Source organism: Gorilla gorilla, chromosome 10 (assembly GCF_029281585.2).
Source record: "Gorilla gorilla gorilla isolate KB3781 chromosome 10, NHGRI_mGorGor1-v2.1_pri, whole genome shotgun sequence".
Classification (NCBI taxonomy): domain Eukaryota; kingdom Metazoa; phylum Chordata; class Mammalia; order Primates; family Hominidae; genus Gorilla; species Gorilla gorilla.
In genome coordinates, this window is record NC_073234.2 from 70140478 (window position 1) to 70161380 (window position 20903).

Below are 20903 nucleotides of genomic sequence, written 5' to 3' on the forward strand. Positions count from 1 at the left end.
CGTATGTCAGACAACAAACCGTCTCTGCTAACCCCCAGCAGCCACAGGCAGAGGAAGAAGAGGACAACTGGAAATCCTAGCGGGCGCCGCCATGCCTTCCTCCCCTAAACCCAGACTCCAGCCATGGCCCGGCCGTGGACAGCCAGAATGGGATCCTCAGCCCTGCTGCCCTGGAAGGGGTGGGTATGGAACTGTCCCAGGTCTGTGTGGAGACCACCTTCGGGGAGCGGGAGGCTGGCTTAAGGCTACGCAGCTGGGGTGGGGGCTTCCGTCTGCCTGTGCTCCATCGGAGGATGGCTCCACCCAGCCCCTGCACCAGTGCGCTCCTCGATTCCCTAAAGAGGCTTTCAGAGAAAACATCAGCACATATCAATAAAAAACTGAGCAGAAACCAACAGTACACTTTTAATTAAGGACCTGTAGCTGTGCAGGATGCAAACATCTGGGCATCAGTGACTTTCCTCCTGCCCCCGTTTGTCCCTGACGGTGGCAGAAGATCCCAGCTGACCACGGCCCCTTTCTCTGGGGTCAGAGGGAGAAGACAGGCGCAGTCAGCAGGGGCAGCTGTTGCAGGTGGGAGGGATATTTTCCCACAGGAACAAAGGTCTCCGTGATGACACGGGGTCTCTATAGTCATGTTGAGAGCCTAATGGCCCTTGGCATAATTGCTGGTGTCGGGGTAGAAAGCGTCTTGGAGTTTGCTCAAGTGGTTGAGAGGGAGGGAGGTGCCATAGACTTGGAGGAACTGGCACGAAGCCAAGGATACAAATCCAGGCAGGGCTGTGGGGCAGGATAGGGAACAGGGCCTTCTACTGAAGGAGTGACTCAGGAAGGAGGAGGGGAAGGTGACAAGCCCCTGGGCAGGAGCCCTGTGGCCATGGGATCATTTTAAATTGAGACCAGAGAGTGAGCAGTCCAGGGCAGCTATAACCTTGGCTAGAAAGAGCAGAGGCAGATAGGCCTGCTCCATCTCGCCTCTTAAGAAGGTGGGCAGGACGGAGATGCCACAGTGGATGCCACAGCTGCCACAGCCTCCTGCGGAGACCAGGCAGGAAGCCTGGCTCTCAGCCATGCAGGATGGAAAGAAAGATTCTATTCCAGGAGGGGAGCTGCCCTGGAACGCCCCAAGGACAGCCAGGACCCACTGTTCATTCAGGATTCCCACATTTTCTCCTACGGGAGCTAACGCCTGTGCCTGCGTCCTGGCAGCGCTCTGGACTCCACACTCTCCTCCTAGGTTTCACCTTTGTAACAGGATCCCTGCAGACCACGCCCATGACAAACACTGTCTCCAGCAGGCAGGACAAAGGAAGGGCACGGTGCCAGGTGGTGGTGTGGTTGCCCATCAGGAAGAGGCCAACTTCTCCCGGTGAAACTGGGCAGACAGAAGGCAGTGAGAAATGTGATCTCGGGGTAGGGAGGCTCTCAGAAAGAAAAAGGTAGGACTGACCTTCTGCACAGCAGCAACGGCGGGGCCAAAGGTAGCTTTGACCTCCACACGGGCTCGGATCCAGGCCGGCAGCTTGGCCAGGACAGGGGGCCGGGCGTATCGCTGGTCCAGGAGCACTATGCTGGCAAAATCCTTCTGGTGCCTGATGGCCCTGCCTGCATAGGAACAGAGGCTGGGGCTCCGAGCAACACCTGCCTCCCCTACAGCACATTCCCATGGCGACCCCCTCCCCTTCCTCAGACTTATACAGGAAACAGGGCAGGCAATCCCTCTTTCCTGTTCTCCCCTTCTCCAGCCCCCATCTGTCCACCCAGCTGGAGGCAGCCAGGCTCACCTATGGACTGGTTGACGGCCTTCATGCACAGGTTCTCCACCAGAGCCTTCCCTGGGGGTGCCTGGCCGGGGGCTCTGGGCTGGGAGTGAAGGGGATGACCCATCAGGACTGTTCCCTGCCTGCAGCTCCCCCGGGGAAAAGACCCTGCCAGGCTTTGGAGCCAGACCAGGAGGCTTCGTGGCCAATGCCAGCAGCAGGGGTCCAGGTGACATCACAGGGAAGATCAAGAGGGTGTGGAGGGGCATCCAAGCTTCCGGAGGGGGCAGGAGACACCAGCGCAGCGGGGAAGGCCTGGCTGTATCAGCCCTGGGGGTGATGCCACTCCCACCCACTGCCTACTCTCCTGTCACCCCCTCTGTGACACTGGGGTCACTCACGAGGGTTTGATCCAAGTAGGCCATCTTCTCCTGCAGCTCTGCAGACCTGATGTTGGGGAAGGGCATGCCCACCATCACCACACACCTGGAGGGGAGACAAGAGCCCAGCGGGTGGACGTCAGGACCTCGCGGGTCATCACCCACGTCACCAGCTGCTCCGTTCTACCCCTTCCCTCAGCCCTCTCCGACTGTGATCAAAACTCAGCCTCTCTCCACTCTGTACCTACCACCTGGAGAGGGCTTGTTCGGCTGAGAGATCCCGTCTAGGCCAATTGATTGGGTCCTGATACAGCAATGGCCAGCCTAAAATCCAACTGCTTTCCCAGGGCCAAACCCAGAGCTGCTGAGCCCCTCCCTCCAGCTGGCTGGTCTGAGCAGTCGCAGCCCAGCTGTGGGCTCTAATGGCAGCTGGCAGCAGACAGCAGGCAGGGGCCCAGCTGCTGGAGTGAGGGCGGGCCATGTATCACGGCCCAGGAGATGAGCAGAACCACTACTTACCGGCCTAGGTTGTCAGAGAAGTTGATCCCTTCACTCATCTTTCCTCCAACCACAGAGAGGAGCAGGGCCCCTGTCACCTGGCCTCTCTCCTGGCCACAGGCCTGTAGGAGAAACCCAGATGCTGAGTTGCTGAGCCAAAACTTGGATGACACCCACAACGTTTCCAGCTGCCACCCCCACACGGTCTCAGACCCAAGCTCAGCATGACGCCCGCACCTGGATGCACCTGGAATATGCCAGCAGCACCTGCTCCACCTGGTGTGCGCTCTTTGGTTCCTGGAATATCTGAGAAAGACAGAGGACATTTCCCAGAGACAGGTTCAGGGTGCCAGGTCTCGGGTCTGCTCGTGGCCTTGTGTTTTCTGGCCAGGGGACTGGAGAACCTCACAGCCAGGGACTTTGGGGAAATCCTCTGTAGTAAGGGACTGGGAGCAGTGGGGATGAGGAGCCAGAAGCCTGTCCTGACCCGATGAGCACAAGAGCTCCCAGGAGGACTCAGTGGCACTGTCCTCACAAGTGGGAAGGCTGCTGACAGGCCACTCACCTTCTTCCTGGCAGCCAGACGGCCCAGCAGGCTACCCTTCTCCCAGTGGGCATGGACCTGGCGCAGGTACTCGTAGGAGGGGAAGAAACAGACCACCCCTCCAGGAACCACACCGCACAGGTTACAGAGGATGCGACCCACCTCGTCCATCTAAGGAAGGAAGGAAGGAAGGGAGGGAGGGAGCCCCCATGGAGCAACCCCTCAGCCACCCACAAACCGTGTCTTCACCTTGAGACTCAAAACTGAGGAGAGACCCTCGGCAGAACTACAGCCTAGGAAGAGGACTTGGCTCCCCTGGGTGGGAACCACGGGGTGGTAGGTGCCACCTCCCACCAAACACACCCAGCGGCTGCTGCTGACTGCGCCTTTCCGACACATGTCACAGCACTAGCGTCCCTGGGGGGCCTCCCTATTGCCCTGGCACTGAGTCCTCCCTTCTTCTGTCCAGGGTCCTGATGGGCACCACAATGACAATCAGGGGCTGCACACCCCAGGCACACCACCGGAGATGCCCCCAAGCCCCACATCCCTGCCCCCGGCAGGGGCAGATATAACCAAAGGGCAAGAGAGCCAAAGGGAACTAGCAGCTTTCTCCTGCGTGAGGCGTCCTCAGAGGATGCCTGGAGGTTTTATGAATACATATTTTGCAGCCTAAGGCGTGAGGGGCGGGGAAGCTCAGACCTTCCTCCATAAGCATCTAGATCGACGCCGCTCATTCTGTGTGGCTCTAAGCGGGTGTCCCTGTGCAATTTCCCCAACACCTGAAAACACTCGGGGTGGGCCAGAGCGCCCCTGCCCCAGAAAACCCTTTGCTGCCTGAGGCCAGGCTGTGGTGCGGCGAGCTGGCTGGGACTGACCATCTGAGGCAGCTCTCTTTTTTGGAACGTGAATTCCAGTGGCTGGTTGGAGATCCCGCTGCAGATGACAAGGGGCAGGATGTTGTCTGGAGGGATCACGTGACCTAGTAAGAGCCAGGGAGGGGCCGAAAACTGGAGATGCAGGTGTGCTGCAAGACACTGCAGAGAGGGCATTTCCCTGCCCCATCATCCAGCACAGGAACAGCGACTGACAGCGCTCACCTGCCCACCATCGCCAGTCACACTGGGCAGCAGGCAGCAGGGAGCAAAGCAGGAGAGCCTGGGCGAGCGCACGAAGGTTGAGGCTCCCATCCCGGGGTCTCCTCCGCCCCTGTGCCTGGTCGCAGTATGAGGTATTACCCACAGAAAACGGGGGCCAGAACCTGACCTCTAGCCTGCCCCACCCTGGGCACAGCTTCTCACCACAGGAAAACTCCACCACGCGCTCAGCTTCCACCCCGGCACAGGCCAGCAGCTGCTGCCGGAAGTCAGACACCTGTAGACCAAGGCCACAGCGTCACAGCCCCATGACCCCTCAGAGGCCCAGCAGAAAGGAAGGGAGAAGTCTGGCCTAAGAGACAGCAAGTACACACAAACTGAAAGAAGAGGTCAAAGAAAAGGCTGACGGCAAACTAACAAAAAGAAAAATGGTGACTGATACCCAGTGCTGGCAGTCTCGTTTAAACTATGTGCAGGAACAGCAAAGGAAATCCAGCAAATCTGGCACAGTCATTATCAACCCTGGCCACGCAGCAAAATCACCAGCGAAAGTTTTCAAAAATACACGTGGCCAGGCCCCAGCCCAAACTACTGAATAAGAATCTCCAGGCTTTCACCTGTTAGACTGGCAAAAATCCAAAAGTAACCACTCTGGAGAAACAGGCATTCCTAGACAGTACTGGTGGGATACAGAATGGTACAATTCTCATGAAATTTCACAGTAGTTAACAAATTAAACCTATTTATACTTTTTAACCCAGGAATCCCATATTTAGGAGTCCAGTGAGAAGATACAGCCCACAAATACCAAACAGCATGTGCCCCCGGACCTTTCCCTGTAATCATGCGCCTGACTATCCAGAGGGTACTGGTTGGATAAGCTCCCTACATCTGTCCAACAGAGAACCACGCAGCCCACTAGAGGAGCGATGGCCAGACAACTGACTAAGATGCCTTCTGTGTAAATAAAACAGGAAAGGGAAAAATGAAGACACGTTTTTGCTTATTTAGGGGAAAAAGAAAGACTGAAAGGATAAGCTAGTAAAACGGATTCCCTATGGGGGTGGGGAATGGGCTGGAAAGGGATGAGAGTGAGGCTTTCCTGAATAGATCTTTTTACATTACTTTGACTTTTGAGCCATACAAATATTTACATATTTAAAAACTACAAGTCAGAAAAGAAGAAAGCAAACTCTAAAATTGAAAAGAAAATGAAACAAAAACAGCCTAGCTATCTATGAAACTGACAACAGAAGCACACGGAGAGAAGCCTGGTTCCACGTGACTTTAGAGCCTAGTGACCAGGCATCCTTAGTGGGTTACACTCTAAGGGCAAAGAGGAAAGGCAATTTCAATCAGATCTATTGTTAGAAGTAATATTGGTACTATGATTTCAAAACTTTTAAGTATATTATAGGATAGAGCAGATAAGTATGTTAATGTAGCACACATGTTCAGGCTTAAGAGAAAATGAAGTACAATAAAAGGTCAAGTAAACAAATCCTTTGATTTTTACTTAGAAACACCAATATGGGCCAGGCGTGGTGGCTCATGTCTGTAATCCCAGCTCTTTGGGATGCCAAGGCTGGTGGATCACCTGAGTTCAAGACCAGCCTGGCCAACATGGTAAAACCCCATCTCTACTAAAATACAAAAATTAGCTGGGTGTGGTGGCACATGCCTGTAATCACAGCTACTCAGGAGGTTGAGGCATGAGAATCGCTTGAACCCCGGAGGCAGAGGTTGCAGAGAGCCGTGATCGGGTTCACTGCGCTCCAGCCTGGGAGACACAGCGAGACTCTGTCTCAAAAAAAAAAAAAAAAAAAAAAAAAAAGAAAGAAAGAAATACCAATATGGATTCATTCTGAAAACATTTCCTAGATTTGTCTACTAAAACGCCCCAGGAGCACGACAAACACCCTAGCACCCACAGCTTGACTTCTAAATGTCATTCCCAATTACAAAAAACCAGAGCGGCTTGGAGAAATGAATTAATCCAGTGTGTGGCAAGGACACCCATGGTGATCCCATGACATTCTGCTGCACTGGAGGCGAGACTGACTGGGCCACGGGGAGGACCTGAGCTAGGAGGAAGGGGCTCTCACAATGTGAACGTCAGAAACAATGACTGTAAACAACTTTAATATGCCAAATGAATAAAACTATGAATCTATCCATACAAAAATATAAAAATCAAAAGCTAAGGCAGCTGGGGCTGGGAAGCACTGCTTCAGGATTCCCAGCAGCTTTTTGTCCAGGAGGCCCTTTGCTAGGTAGGAGTCACCACTGTGCAGAAATGCGGTTATATTCATCACAGTCATGCTCAAAACAGAAAACTGCAAATAGCTTGCACACCTAACAAAAGAGAAGCAGCTACATGAAATGCTATATCTGTGTAACTGGAATCCAGCACAGCTGCGATACTGAAATACGTGCATGCTTGCTGACAAGGAGACAGGGTTTATGACCCTCTGGCTGCTGAGTGAAAAGAGCAAGTTCCAGTGACAGCACATGGAGGGAGCCGCACTTTTGTTTTTAAAACAGCTATGCACATAAGTAAAAATTATGCCTACAAAGACTATTATATTCATATACATCAAAATGAACCTTTAAAAAGTGGAATCATGATTTTTTTCCTTGAGTTTGAAACCACAGAACAGCTTTCTCTGGGAGACATGTGATCCTGGGGCTACAGAATGGAGCAGCAGAGGAGTCTCCACTGCTCCTGCAGCCTAAAAGGCACAGCAGTGAGAGAAAAGCAGTGTCACCCAGTGGACACCACTGGGCCTGCTCGAGCTGACCCTTTCTGGCTTGCAGCCCCAGGAGAGAACAGGACTGATAAAGCATCTCTCCCAAGCTCCCATCTCATCCCAACACCTGGGGCACGAGGGGCTGGGAAAGGTGTCCTTACCGGCTGCATGGTCCCCCCGGCAATGACCACTGCCCGGCATTCCTTCACCACTTGGGCAAAGTGCACAGCTGGATTCAGGAGCAAAAACTTCAGGGTGCTCTGACTGAGGCTGCCTGGAAAAACAGATTGGTGGGGAGATGAGTGCAAGCCCAACAGACACTTCTATCGTCCCAGCAAAGGGGGTCCCCAGTTGAGTCCAGGTCTGAGGCACAAGTGCTAGTGCTTTCTCTTTAAATTAAACACCATTTAATCTCTAGGACAACCATCCCACAGAGGTGGACCATACTATCCTCTCCATCTTTTTTTTTTTTTTTGAGATGGAGTCTCGATCTGTTGCGCAGGCTGGAGTGCAGTGGCTCAATCTCGGCTCCCTGCAACCTCCACCTCCTGGGTTCAAGCAATTTTCCTGCCTCAGCCTCCCGAGTAGCTGGGACTACAGGCACCCATCACATCATCCTGCTAAATTTTTGTATTTTTAGTAGAGACGGGGTTTCACTGTGTTAGCCAGGATGGTCTCGATCTCCTGACCTCACGATCCGCCCCCCTCAGCCTCCCAAAGTGCTGGGATTACAGGCGTGAGCCACCGCGCCGGGCCTATCCTCTCCATTTTCATATGAGGAAACTAAAGTTGAGAAAGAAAATAGTCCAAATCACAAGGCTCATAGATGACAAAATCATGACCCAAACCAAAGCCCACCTACCCCACAATACAAGTTTCCCTAGGACCCCTGCCCTAGAGGACCCCCATCCCAGCTCCTTGATCTCCTCCCATCCACCTCCACTGCTTACCCTGGTCACGGGACCCCCATCCCAGCCCCTCGATCTCCTCCCATCCACCTTCACTGCTTGCCCAGGTCACAGCAGGCCAGTGCCCACTGCACTGCTTCCTCCTAACCCAGGAAGTTCCCAGGATGGAAGGAAAGAATCCTTTCACGCTGCGGCTCCCGGGCTCAGCTTGCCTCCTTCCTGGGAACTGAACCTGGCCAAGAACCACCTGATTACCTTGGCGGCTCAGGATGACCCTGCCGTCCTGGTTGGCCGTAGTGAGAGCTGCCAGGAAGCCTTCGATGTGCATCAGTGGGGATGCTGGTCGGGGGGTGCTGGCCTGACTCTCGTCTGCAGGGGCTGCAAGAGCTGCACAGGGCAGAACGGGGAGGAGGCCTCCCTCTGGTCAGGTCCACACATGAGGAACAGAAGTCCTTGCCCATGCGTGCAGCCGGCTCTGCCTGCTCACCCTCCTGCCTCACCTTCAGTCGTCCTGGGCTGCAGGCTCTGCAGGAATTGCTGAAACCCAGCCAGTTTGGGCTGCTCCCGGGATGAGAACACTGCTCCGTACCGTTCAGTGAATCCAAAGAGCTGGGTGGGATGAGAGAGAGCAGTGGAGAGGAACAAGGAACAGCCATGAGAGAGAGGCTGGGTGGATCGGAGGCTCTGCCAGGCCCAAGACACCTGCAGCACACATCCCACCACCCCAGCAAGGCCCACTGCACCAAGGAGGGTGGAGACGAAGGGGACTCTGGAGTTCCCTGAGGGCAGGGGAGGAAAGCATGGCAAGGGCAGGGGGTTGGGGCGCAGCTGGGTCTTGTTCAGGACAAGATGGGAGCAGTTACCTTTCTGCTGATCATGCTCTTCTCACAGTATCGCTGCACCTGCAAAAACCAAGCCCAGCTGTAGGCATGTGTGCAAACTGAGCAAGCTGTAATCTTAAAACAAAAAACACCACTTCTACCACCCAGGCAGCACAACGCAGTGCTACCTTCTGAGGCACCTGGAGCCTCCTTGCCACCAACCTTGTCATCCCCTCTCCGAGGCCACCCCCTCCTCTACTGCCCCTGCCCACAACGCAGTGTCCTCCTCAGGGGGGAGACCCTCTTTCCAAATGTCTCTCTCAAGTCTAAGAGTGCTCAGTAAAATCTAGGTCCCCTTGGCTTTCCTTCCAGGTGACAGAGAGTTAAAAAAAAGGAACTTCTATGAGCAAAGCCACAGAGGAGATGATGGCTGGGACCTGCTCAGGGGCTGGGGCAGTGCCACTCAGTCGGTGCATCCAATGTGTGTGGTTTGGTGCCAGATCTTAGCTTGGGATGCAGAGATGAGGAGTTTGGAGCCTTTAAACCGGTTTCTAAAAAGAGCGACGTCCTTCGATGAGGATTCCCTCAACGGTGAGTGATGAGACCCGAGACCCATGGGAAGAAGAGGGGAGAAGGAAAGCAAGGAGGGCAAAGGGAAGGCGAGAGAAGGAGCGCCTGCACCCATGTCCCAGCTGTGGGAGAAGCGCGGGGACGGCAGGACTGTCTGACGCTGTCAGGCCTGGCAGCTGTCACAGGCATGTGGGAGACAAGGGGAGAAAGGCATCAAGGATGACCTGGATCCAGCCTGTCTGGCAGGGATGGCGGCAGTGACAGTGACCCAAATGTGTAATTCAGGGGAAAAGCTGGTTTTAAGAAAAAAAAGGCAGGCAGGATGGGAAGAATGTGGGGCCCCAAGTCAGTGCAGCCAGGTTTGGACGCTGTCTCTGCCACTTGCTATTGGCTCACTTGTGGGAAGCCTGTGCTCGCCACCCTCCTGAAGTCACCTCCATGGGCCTGTTTGCTTTCCTGGCCGGGGCAAAAGGATATCCTAGCTCAGAGCACAGCACATGGCATGCCGCCTAGAACAGAGGCAGAACCCTGTACCCGGGGGCAGTCACTGTTGCTGATTTGAGTTACGAGCTTGGGGTTCAGGCGGCAGTGGCCGTGTTTCATCTGGGGAGCGCTGGGTACACAGACCTGGAATGAGCAGAGGTCTGAGGCTGCAACCAGACCCAAGGCCCAAGTGGCAAGACGTGACAGGGGTTGCAGAGAACAAATCAACGTCCTATTCCTGTCCATAAGCCTGAGGGAGACTGTGCCAGAAGATGGAGTGAGAGAGCAAGGACCTGGAGTCTCTATCTGTTCTATGGGGCACCAAGAAAGGTCCCTTTCTCACCCATCCCTCATCCCTGTGGCCTTCACTCTAAAAGATGACTTTTGTCTCACAGGCTTGTTGCGTTAAGGGTTAATTACACATCTGTTTTGCTTTTTCTTCCTTCTATAGTCTTAACATAGTACTTTACCCACAGGTGGTGACAGGAAGGAAATTGGATGTGGAATGTGGAAAGGTGGAAACCTCTACCTTGAACAAGTTGATGTTGTCGATCTGGCTCTGGAAGAGAAAGTCGTTGATGGTCTTCAGCTCCGTCCCTGAGAACAAACACATGAAGGGCCTTGGGAGCTTCACCCTAAGCCTCAGGTTTCAGTCCCAGGGTTAAGTTCGGAAGTGGCTCAGATCAGCTCTGGGCCCTCTGAGGGCAACTCTCTTACCTGTCTGTGACAGACTCTGTGTATTGGGATTTTGCTTAATGTTCCCTAAAAAAGAGAATGGAAATAGGTCACAGTGGTGGTTCTCAGGCCCCCCAACCCTTCCCTATCTTCTCTCCCTCCACACTGCACATCAAGTAAGAAGAGCATCTGTATTTGAATGGCTTTGTTTTGCTTTTCACTGTTTATAGCATGCAACGGACCCACTGAGAGGGCAGGTGGGTCCAGGAGCCTCCCATGTCTGACTCACGTGCTTGCACGTGGAACCCAAAGCCCTGTAAGTTCATGTTTTTCACCCCTTCTCCAGGAGGCCGGGACACAGCAGCCAGACCAAGGTATGCAGGGCACCGCAGCACAGAGGAGCTGCCCAGCCACTGGTGAGCCTGAGGCAAAGCAGAGCTGGCGGCTCAGAGCAGCAACACGAGACCAGCTCCCGCCAGGAGCTCCCACAGGCTTTCTGCAGCTTCCACTTCCACAGACGCCTTCCAAGAGGGTGCCCCATCATAAAAGAAGGGGACGTGACAGGGTCATGCAAAGAGGCGTGGGAGCTGGAGTCAGAAGATCCCAGGCTCCCGTGCTGGGAGCAGCCCTTGCTCCGAGCTCTAGTTTATGCGTCTATCAACAAGGATTCAAATACCAGCACTGCGTTCTCACAGGGCACACAAAACCACATATGCAAGTGCTTCGAACACCCCACAGAACTATGCCTATCACGGAAACACCGTGTGTCCATGTGATGCTGTATCCTTAATATCCCCCCAGAGCAGGGCCTGAAATAAAAAGTCCTCAGAACATGGGCAAAGAACCCACGGGTCTAAAAAAAGCTCAAGTCAGACAACTCAACTAAGCTACAAAGAACAAGAATTTTCTAAATCAATGACCAAGACCCTTTTTTTTTTTTTTTTTTTTTGAGACTGACTCTCACTTTGTCGCCCAGATTGGACTGCAGTGGCACAATCTCGGCTCACTGCAACCTCTGCCTCCCGGGTTTGAGCAAGCAATTCTCTTGTCTCAGCCTCTGGAGCAGCTGGGACTACAGGCCACGGCAACACTCCCAGCTCATTTTTTTGTATTTTTAGTAGAGATGGGATTTCATCATGTTGGCCAGGCTGGTCTCAAAACTCCTGACCTCAGGTGAACCACCTGCCTCGGCCTCCCAAGGGCTGGGATTACAGGCATGAGCCACCGCATCCGGCTGACCCTTCTTAAAAACACAGAGAACTGAGGCGTCCTGATGGGCATCCAAGGAAAAAGCAGCCCTGCGGGTTTTGCAGGCCTGGGGTCAGCAGGGGGGATGAGGCTCTCACCCCCTAGCACAGCCACGAATTTCTCCAGCAAATACAGGATCTGCTTCAGATACATCAGGTTCTTGGCCTTCAAACGCTTCCTGAGAAGAAGCCAACGGACATTAAGTTGTGGTGCCCTGATGGCGACTCGCCCCGCCCACCCCAGTGGAAGCCTTGCTGCCCGGTGCCTCTCAAACTGGGTCACAAGCTACAAATCCTTTCCCAGAGAGCAGGCTGGCCACGGCCCCAGGCCTCAGAGCCAGCGGTCAGTCCCCAGCCTTCCAGGTCTGTGTGCAGCACACACCATGATGTGCCTAGGACATGAATGGCATGCAGCTCCACCCCGCCACAGCCCGGGCCAGAGGTGGGAACCAAAGTGCTGCCTCTCAGAGGCCCATGCAGGGGGCCACCAAGGGACTGTCCCACTACCTCAGAGGGTCACATCTCACCCGTATTGCTCCATGTACTGCAGCAGCTGGGAATGGGCCTGGCAGAGCTGGGGAAAGAACACAAACCAGGCTCTGGGCAAGCAGCCAAGGGCTAAGGTACTGACATCTTAGATTCACCTAGAAGATGCTGGCCCTGGACACACAGGAAGCCACCAAAGGGAGGAGGGGGCTGGGTGCAGACAAAAGGTACGGGTTTCCACAGCCCTTAGGCTGGTGGGAGCTAAGAGAAAAGGGAAGGAAGGGAAGTTTTCCTCCAGTGTCCACTGTGGGTCAGAGAAAAAGCAAGAGGCTGAATTCCTCAAGTATGGAATCTCCCTGCTAGTTTCCACCGGGTTGGGAAAAGACCTGGAGTCTACAAAGAGTAATGGTTCAAGGTCACCATCACATCCGAGCCTCAATTCAGCCCAGGCACAGGTCAGTAGAGCTGGTGGGATGTCGTGGGGGTTTCACAGTCAGAAACCAGTGGGCACACCCCAGCTCCACACTCATGAGCTAGCTGCATGACCTCAGGACAGAGCTTGACCATCTCTGAATCTCCAAGTTTCCAATGTAAAACAAGAACACCACGCCCATGGCAGAGTCAGCATGAAGACCAGAGACACCTGGTGCCATGCATGGCGCATGTTAGGGCAGCAGGAGGAGCCTGCACTGATCTTGAGCATTCCTCAATTCAGTCCCCTCCAGACAACTTCAGTAATGACAAAATCCAATCCTGAGGGGACTTCTGCCTCACACATGCCATCTCCCTGGCTTACAGAACTGGCTGCTGGCATCCAGGGCTGGAGGGACTCAGGAGCATGGGGGCAGATGAGGTGCAGGGAAATGAGGCACTCTGTCATAGCGGGGTCCCCAGAGTTCTGGGATGCACTGGAAAGCCATGGTCAGCCTCTGATGAGGTCACCGCCTTGACTCGTGCACCCTCTAGCAAGCCCCACCTCCGGAGGAATTCTTGGCCCAGGTGTCTGGAGGAACCATCCAAGTCCCTTTACCTCACGGCAGGCCCTGGCCCGGGGAGGGGAGGCCCACGCACCTGGGAGCCGCTGACCTCCACGCTGTGCATGCCCGTGATGGTGTCGATCAGGTTGTGCGCCTCGTCGATAATCACCACCTGGTCCTGCAGCCGGATGCCCGCGGCCTGCCGAGTGGCCGCATGCAGCAGCATCTGATAGGGCAGCACCACCAGCTGGGAGGGGAGATGAGGCCACCTGAGCAGGGCGGGGCTCCCCTGCAGGAGCCTTGCCTGCCTGACACTGAGCTCCTGATGTGAGTGCTTCTATTTCCTGCCTGGACTGTGTAGAGACATTCGAAAAACAGCTTGTAGCAACGGACAAGCTCTCCTCGAGTTTCACATGGAAAGCCAATACATGAAACACAGGAAACTAGGGCTGGTCTGACTCCTGAGTAAACTAAGGGCAGGGGTGGGTGAAGGGAACCCCTGCTTAGTCTTGTCCATGTCCTCAAGGTCGCCCCGGAGGCCCCCGAGTTTCCACAAAACACCTGAAGACCATCGGTGCACCAGGAAGCGGCCCCAGCTTCTGCTCCTGGAGCTGCTACTTCCCAGCTGTGTGACTCTGGAAGAGTTGTCTAACCTCTCTGACCCTTGCTTTCCTCATCTGCAAAAGAGGGTTGATACATCCTATTTCAAAGTGAGGGTTAAGGCATGGAGCTGGGGTAACAAAAATAAAAGCAACTCTGCAGATCTTTAGGTGTTTGTTGTTAGGAAAGTTTCCAGTTAAAGGAATACTCATATAAAAAATAAAATATCGGAAAACTGAATGGCTCCATCACCCACGCTTGGTGAGAAAATATGAGTCACTTAACTTTTCTGGGCTCCAGTGTCCCCATGCACAGAATTTCACTGGAATACTATTAACATAAAAGCAAAATATGGTCAAAGTACTTTAAAAATTCAAAAATCGTAAAGATTTTGGGCCATATTATGGTATTTGTGTATAAATGCCTATAGCACTAATCTTGCTCTAAAGGCAAACAGACCGGAGGGAAGGCCTGGGACACCATGGGGCCTGGCAGCTTTCCTCAGTTTCTCTGCCAGCGCCCACACAGCTCAGCAGGTATGCTGGTGAGCATTTAGCTGCTGTGCAAAACGGTTACTTAGCTCCCTGAATCTTTTAAAACCTTACATTTTTTTCTGGATTATACAGAATTTTCCACATGTGATATCCCGTTTCCAAAGTCACTCAAATTAAAGAAGTAGCAAGGAAATAGTGAAACTGCACCCACCAAATAACAGTGAGATACTACTTTTCACCTGCTACATTAGCAGTTCTTCCTTCTGTTTAAAAATCAAGAGAAGTAGAGGCAGAGAAGACAGTATTCTCACGTGCTGCAGGTAGGTGTTAAGTTAGGAAAGCTTTCCAGTTAAGAGTACTGATATTACAACAAGGAAAAACTGGAAAACTGAATGGTTCCATCACTGACATCCTCCATCACATCATAGGCATGGAAGTTAGGAGCATCACTTGGAAAGCCATTTGTAAATAGATGTATGCAGAGCACTCTTCTCAGCTCCTGGCATCCCCCGCCGTCTCCCTGTGGTTTCACTAGGAATGCACTGGCTTTCCTGGCTCCTAAATACCATCCCCAGTAATGCCAACTGGCCCTGCTGCCTGGAGACCCCAAGGGATCCCACGCGCCTCCTCCAACTCAATGCATCAGGAGAGAATGGGTTAAGGTGCCATCCCCCAAACTACAGTGTGATGAGGACCCCCTTCATGGCCTAGACCACAGTGAGAGCCAACAGCAGCTTTCTGGCCCTGCAGGGCCCTCACCTGGGCTGCAGGGATGGCAAGGCGGCTCCCGTAATAGGGACAGGCCCGGGCCTCCTTCCCAAGGGCCAGCAGTTGCTCAATGTCCTTCACCTCTGCCAGGGCCTCATCCCGGAGAAGGCCCATCTGCTCGTGGTTGTAGAAGGGGCAGGCTGCCTGCTTTTCCTGCCTCCTCCTCTTTGGCTTCTCCTCCTCAGCTCCTTTCTTCTTCTCTGAGGGTGGCACACGCACAAAGAGAGAAAACAGAGAGGACAGCAACTGTCCACGGGCCCAAGAGGGGGTTGTGTAATGTTGAGACCCACTTCCACGGGGTGGGGTCTATAAGACCCTCCCAAGTACTGCCTAATGTGGTCTCATCAGAACACTGTAAGGTTTTACTTTTGTTCTCCAGAAAGAGCCCGTAAAATCATCTCCAAGCCAAGGATTCGGACCAGACACTGACCCAGAGAGTAGGAACATTTTTCCCAAGGAGAGGGGACTCAGGAAGGAACTGGGGTCTCCTCTGCCATTCTTTCTATGAAAGACACTGAATGGTCTTCAGTCACTGCCACCCCTGCCTCACTCTCTCCAGACCACCTGCGGCTACACCATGGTCCCAGTGGCTACCGTGCCTGCTTCTCTGCATGTCCACGCAGCGGTCGTTGATAAGCTGCACAGAACCTAGGCTTTTCACATCTTCATTTACACAAAGGTTCTGCAACAAAGGAGAAAGAAAGAGGCAAAGAGATGGTGCCAGCTAAATGACATCCTACCAACACATGTGGACCTGCCCCGCCACCTCTCCTTTGCCTTCCAGTGATGGGCCGGCCAGGCCAGGGAGGGGGCTGCTCCTCACACGGTTCAGCCTGTCACAGACCCAGCGTCTCCCAGGCCTGGACGAGCAGGACAAAGTTGTGGGGAAAGGAGCAGGATGGCCCCTGGTGGAAATACTGGCTACTGTTTACCTGCCGGGAGCCAAGGGAGACCAGCCGAACATCCTTGCCAAAGGGGCTCTTCTTCACCTCATGCACAAACTGGGCCAGCTGGGAGTGTGTCCGACTACAGTAATAAATCTAGCAGAGAGAAAGAAAGGCGCTTCAAAGAGGGAACCAAAACATCCCACAGCATTCTCTAACATCAAGGCACGCCAGGGCCTGAGAGGCTGAGGGAAAGGGAGTGGCTCCCAATGCACAAAGCCGATGCAGGACAGCGATGTCCCATGTCAGGCATCTATCGAGGGACCCAGGGATTCCCAAGTCACCCACAGCTCCAGAAGTTCAAGGGAATGCCCCAAAGGCAGCTCCTTCCACAAGTCATATCCAGCCTCTAATCAACCGCTTTTGGGGGGTTGGCCAATCTTAGGACACGGGTGACCATCTCCCGTGGCAAAGAGTCCCCACTTGGGGAGGGTGGGTTGTCGGTGGGAGGGGAGGGAGTGTGTCACACACATCCCCCAAAGGGAAAAAGGAAGGCTGACCAGAATACCCTCTCTCTACTCCTCTAAGGCAAGAGTGAAGGGAGGAAAAAAAGAAAATACAAAGAAAATACCTACTTCCCACAGAAAACAAGTCATAAATCAATGAAGCCAAATGGGAAATGTCAGACCATACACAAGCCATACCCCTCCATGCAAATGGGAACACAGACAAAGGGAGAAGCACACCATGAGAGACCCAAAGGGCAGGGGACTCATGTCTGTCCTACCCGCACCACCCAGCAGGGACAGAAAACACCCAGACTTCAGTCCAGAACAGCTGTTCCTCGATGCCCTGGGGTGGCAAGCATGGCCCTGCCCCCAGGAGAGGTCTCCCCAGGCCCCGAACCCAGGAGATGTCTCCCCAGGTCCCAAACTCAAGAGAGGTCTCCTCAGGTCCCTGCTCTCAGGAAAGGTCTCCCCAGGAGAGGACTCCCCAGGCCCTGACCCCAGGAGAGGACTCCAGGGTCCACTGCAGCTGGCCAAGGGAGCAACTCAGGACCAGGGTTGTGTGCAAGAAGCAACAGAGTCTAAGTGCTGGAAGCTCCTCCTTTGTGGAGAGGAGGGTGAGAAGTAGCCGAGTGACTCCAGCCTCTTCCCCAAAGGTGCACAGCCCAGCCCATAGCCCCCAGCACAGCACCAGCTGAGGACACTCGTGTTACCTTAGTTATGTGTTCTTCCTCCAGGTCATCCTCATCCTCATCCTCATCCATTCTGTGTGTGTGAGAGAGAACAGAAAACAGTCTTCCCTCAGCAAACTCAGCAAAACGCACTGAGCATCTGCTGAGCACTGGTGCTGAGCCCTGGCCATTCCCAGCAATGGGTTCCACCAAGGCAGCAGGTGCTGCTTGCTCAGAAACTCCCCCAGGCAAATGCCAACCCCAACCTCCCATGGCCGCTCAGGTCTGTGGGTAGGGAAATGTAAAAAGGAGACAGGGGCTCAGCACCCCAAACCCAAGTCTTGAGTTGGAAGCCTCGGGACTCATGGCAGGCTGCTCTCCTCTCTGCCCTCCCTCCAGCAAGCTGGACCCCTCTGAGGCCCCAGGGGGGATATTTGCTCTTCATCATCTCGGGACTTCGGAGGTTCTGTGCCTGGAATGTTGTCTCCCCTCACCAGCTCCCAGTCAACTCTGAGATAGCAGCAGAAACATCACCTCCTCCAGGAAGCCTTCTTTGACCTTCCCTGGTAGGTCTGGCTGCTCTGACACAGATTCATGGCCCCTTCACACCCATCTCACTCAAAATTGCTTCCTCTTGGTCTATCTCCCCAGACTGTCATGTCCACAAGGGAGGACCCAGGTCAGCCTTGTTTCTGCTGAGTCCCCGTGGCCTCATAGAGCTTGGTATGCAGCAGGAACCCCATGAACATCTCCTGGATGAAGCTACAACTGACCAATCGAGTGAACAGAGGATGCTGTCACTTATGACCAGCTACAACCCTTCTTGTGTCAGCGCCTCAGTCTGCCCTTTCCAGCAATGCAGGAAGAATCCATCAGCGCCAGGCGTTGGCAGGGAAGCCAGCCCTGCATCCCATAGCCTGAAGCTGAGCTAGCTCTACTAGTCTATGCTCCTCAGAAAACACAAAACCATCTGACAGGCACACGCTACCTGTGGCAACATCACATAAAAAGAAAACATTTTTGTTCACCTCGAAATTCCTTTCTAACAAAGCAGAACACAATTGTCGGGCTATCAGAAGAGTAATTATTACAGGCTTGGCTTCATGGTCACTAAAGAGCAGGCGGCTCTATCTTAAAAGGCTTGGATTCAATCTTATGTCGCATGCTGGACAAAGCCAGCAGGAGCTCACTGAGAGGCTGGCTGTGTGAAGAAACGAAGAGCAAAAATTTTCTATTCAGAACTCAGGTCCTCTGAGGCTCACATTATCTCCTGAAACGTGAGGGCATGGGAAGCCCCGGAAGCTGACCTACAGGATCCATGGCTCTTGCCCAGACCTGAAGGAGCACTTTGTTCCTCTAATATTCACCACCTTCATCTCCACTCAAGTTCTCTGCCTTGTCCCCATGGGCTCTAAGGGAGAAGAGAGGGAGCAGAAACACGACCTTGGAGGTGGGCAGGAACGGTTCATGGAGCACAAACTGTTTACGACCCCCTCTCACCAGCGAGGCATAAAGCAGCATGGTGGTCTCTGCCCCGGGCAGGGGCAGCAGTCGAAGTCCACATGCGCAGCCTGGAATTACACTACCAGACTGCAACGAGGCAGCATCTGCTCATTCATGTCAACTCGATTTTATTGAGCACACCCCTATGCCAAACACTGGGTCAGCTCTGGGAACATCAAACTATAAAGACGTGGTTCCTGCCCTGAAGCAGCTCGAGCCCAGCCAGGGAGAGGAGGCAACAACAGAAGCACAAGCAGGTACGTGAGCAAAACAGAGCAGTTGACACCCGAGGCCACCAGGACGACACCTGAGCCAGGTCTTAAAGGAGAGGAAGACATCTGCCAAGGGAGGAGGGCAGGGTGTTTGGCCACAGCATGTTGCATGAGCAAATCCTCAGACAGGACAGAGGAAGGCTTGGTGTGCTGGAGGAAGTTCAGGGCAGCGGGGAAGCTGGCGTCTGGTGGATGGCGGCTGGAGGTGGCGTCAGAAGGCGCCCTGCACACAGACCGTGAAGGCCGGGGATGAACCTTCAGGAATATCCACGGAGGGTCTCTGGTCTTGCAGTTACCCTCCGACAGATGTGGTGGGCAGGATGTCATAGGATACATGGGACTCATCATCAGGTGCAGCCCCCCACCCCATTCACATCACCATTTTGTTTTCCTTGTAGGCAAACATGCTGACTTCACATAGGTGCTATTTGTTTTCATGTCTATTAACTGTCCCCTCCATGTCTTCTTCCCTTCTATGTCCACAGCATCTGGACAGTGCCATACTCAGAGCAGACACTCAGGGATGGTGGTGAGGTTCCAGTGTGAATGGGAACGGGGCTGTCACCAGGGATCCTGTGGGCCCGAAATGGCCTGGGTGGTCTGCTCAGGGCTAAGTCACCCAGCAGCTCATGGCTCATCAAGTGGAAACCTTGAGTCTGGACCAACAGAGGCTTTATGGGAGAAGGAAAGCTCAGGCTAAGGACGCCTTGACGGTTGGCACCTCACAGGTTACCCAGTGCAGTCAGCTGCCTCAGAGCCTGAGATCTAGAGCCAGGCCGGCTGAGTTCTAGCCCAGCTCTCCACTGCCGAGGCTTGTGGCCTCAGCCAAGGAGTCTCTCCTTGTGGGGCTGCAGCCTCCTTGTGTATAAGGCGCAGACACAAATGTTCCTGCCCTGCCTGAGCTGCCGTGAGGACAGCTGAGAGGACACAGGCCAGGCCGGTGACTGTCCTCACTGCCACTGGAACTCATGGACCCTAGGAAGGACCCGGCTCAGAGCAGAGGGCAGAGGCCACCATGCCTCTTGCCAGGTGCTTCATGGCATCTGTGGAATGAGGGAAAGAGCTGTCTTCAAGGGTGTCCCCTGGCCTGGGGCAGGGTAGTGCTACTGCCTCTGTCTCACCTGCTCGCCACCTTTTTCTCCTCATCACTCTCGTATTCGGCGAGGACCAGCTCCTCCTCCCCAGACTCCAGCTGCTCCAGCCGCTCAGCCTCCGGGCCTGTCTCTAGCATCTCCCTGCTGAGGCGGAGGAGATTCTCTCTTTCTTCTTCTTCCTGCCTCTGGACAGGGGTAGTGGAGGTGGTGAGGGAGGAAGAAGTCTCAGCACCAGTACCCACCACCCCACATGCCAGAGACAAAGCACACCACGCCCATTCACATAGGCCTGGCTGGAGAGAGGTCGACTCCTAGGATCCACGCCTCAACCACTCACAGCCCAGCTTCTGTATGGGAGCACATAGCCAGTGAGGGTCATGGAGGGGAGACCAAGGCCCTGACCACGCACCCATGAGCCTCCAAGCAGGGCGACCCTGCCTGGACATAATCCTGACCCCCAAGAAATGAGGCTCACCAGGCGCTTGGCTGCATACTTGAGCTGCACCCTGTGCTGCAGCTGCTGCAGGCGTTCTTCTCGCTGCTTCCTCCTGGCCTGCTCCGCCTACAGGAGGCAGACATGAAGGAAAATCACCAGGAAGTCCAAAACCAGGCCTCTCCTAAGGAGTCTGGGCCACTCAGCCCGGCGCCTCCTCACTGGGGGCATCTCTCCTTCCCCGGCCAGCACTCAAGGGCTGCCGCATCCCCTCCCGGGACCTCATCCCTGCAGGTCCCAGCCTCGCTGCTCACTGCGGAAGGCGGCACACTCCTCCCAAAGCCACACGCTCTCCATCAGATCCATTTGCAGCCATTGAACCATGCTGCCAATGGCAATGATCAGGTCCTTTCCCACGTGAGTAATAAATGGGCACCAACAGTTCCTTGTGTGGAGAAGGCCTGCTGACCTCCAGCTCAAAA

General features: G+C 54.2%; 1 protein-coding gene across 15 annotated transcripts in view; it reads right to left on the reverse strand.

The window, feature by feature from the left end:
• Positions 1-381: 381 nt before the first annotated feature.
• Positions 382-20903, reverse strand: part of DDX11 (DEAD/H-box helicase 11) — a 30923-nt gene continuing 10401 nt past the window's right edge. For 3 of the 15 annotated variants that reach the window (XM_055357956.2, XM_031000931.3, XM_055357955.2), the window contains exons 4-27: positions 20464-20550; positions 20016-20173; positions 17162-17213; positions 15991-16098; positions 15653-15740; positions 15050-15258; positions 13291-13443; positions 12261-12307; positions 11833-11912; positions 10529-10573; positions 10341-10408; positions 8801-8839; positions 8438-8546; positions 8193-8324; positions 7191-7303; positions 4484-4556; positions 4061-4164; positions 3204-3353; positions 2876-2944; positions 2660-2760; positions 2162-2246; positions 1785-1863; positions 1451-1605; positions 382-1375 (exon numbers count right to left, since the gene is read on the reverse strand). In XM_055357956.2, coding sequence (XP_055213931.1) covers positions 1346-1375; positions 1451-1605; positions 1785-1863; positions 2162-2246; positions 2660-2760; positions 2876-2944; positions 3204-3353; positions 4061-4164; positions 4484-4556; positions 7191-7303; positions 8193-8324; positions 8438-8546; positions 8801-8839; positions 10341-10408; positions 10529-10573; positions 11833-11912; positions 12261-12307; positions 13291-13443; positions 15050-15258; positions 15653-15740; positions 15991-16098; positions 17162-17213; positions 20016-20173; positions 20464-20550 — 2334 coding nt within the window. In that variant the 3' untranslated portion in view covers positions 382-1345. Of the gene's footprint in view, positions 1606-1784; positions 1864-2161; positions 2247-2659; positions 2761-2875; positions 2945-3203; positions 3354-4060; positions 4165-4483; positions 4557-7190; positions 7304-8192; positions 8325-8437; positions 8547-8800; positions 8840-10340; positions 10409-10528; positions 10574-11832; positions 11913-12260; positions 12308-13290; positions 13444-15049; positions 15259-15652; positions 15741-15990; positions 16099-17161; positions 17214-20015; positions 20174-20463; positions 20551-20903 lie in introns of those variants that run through there. The other 12 variants (XM_055357951.2, XM_055357949.2, XM_055357950.2 and 9 more) reach the window with 6 other exon arrangements.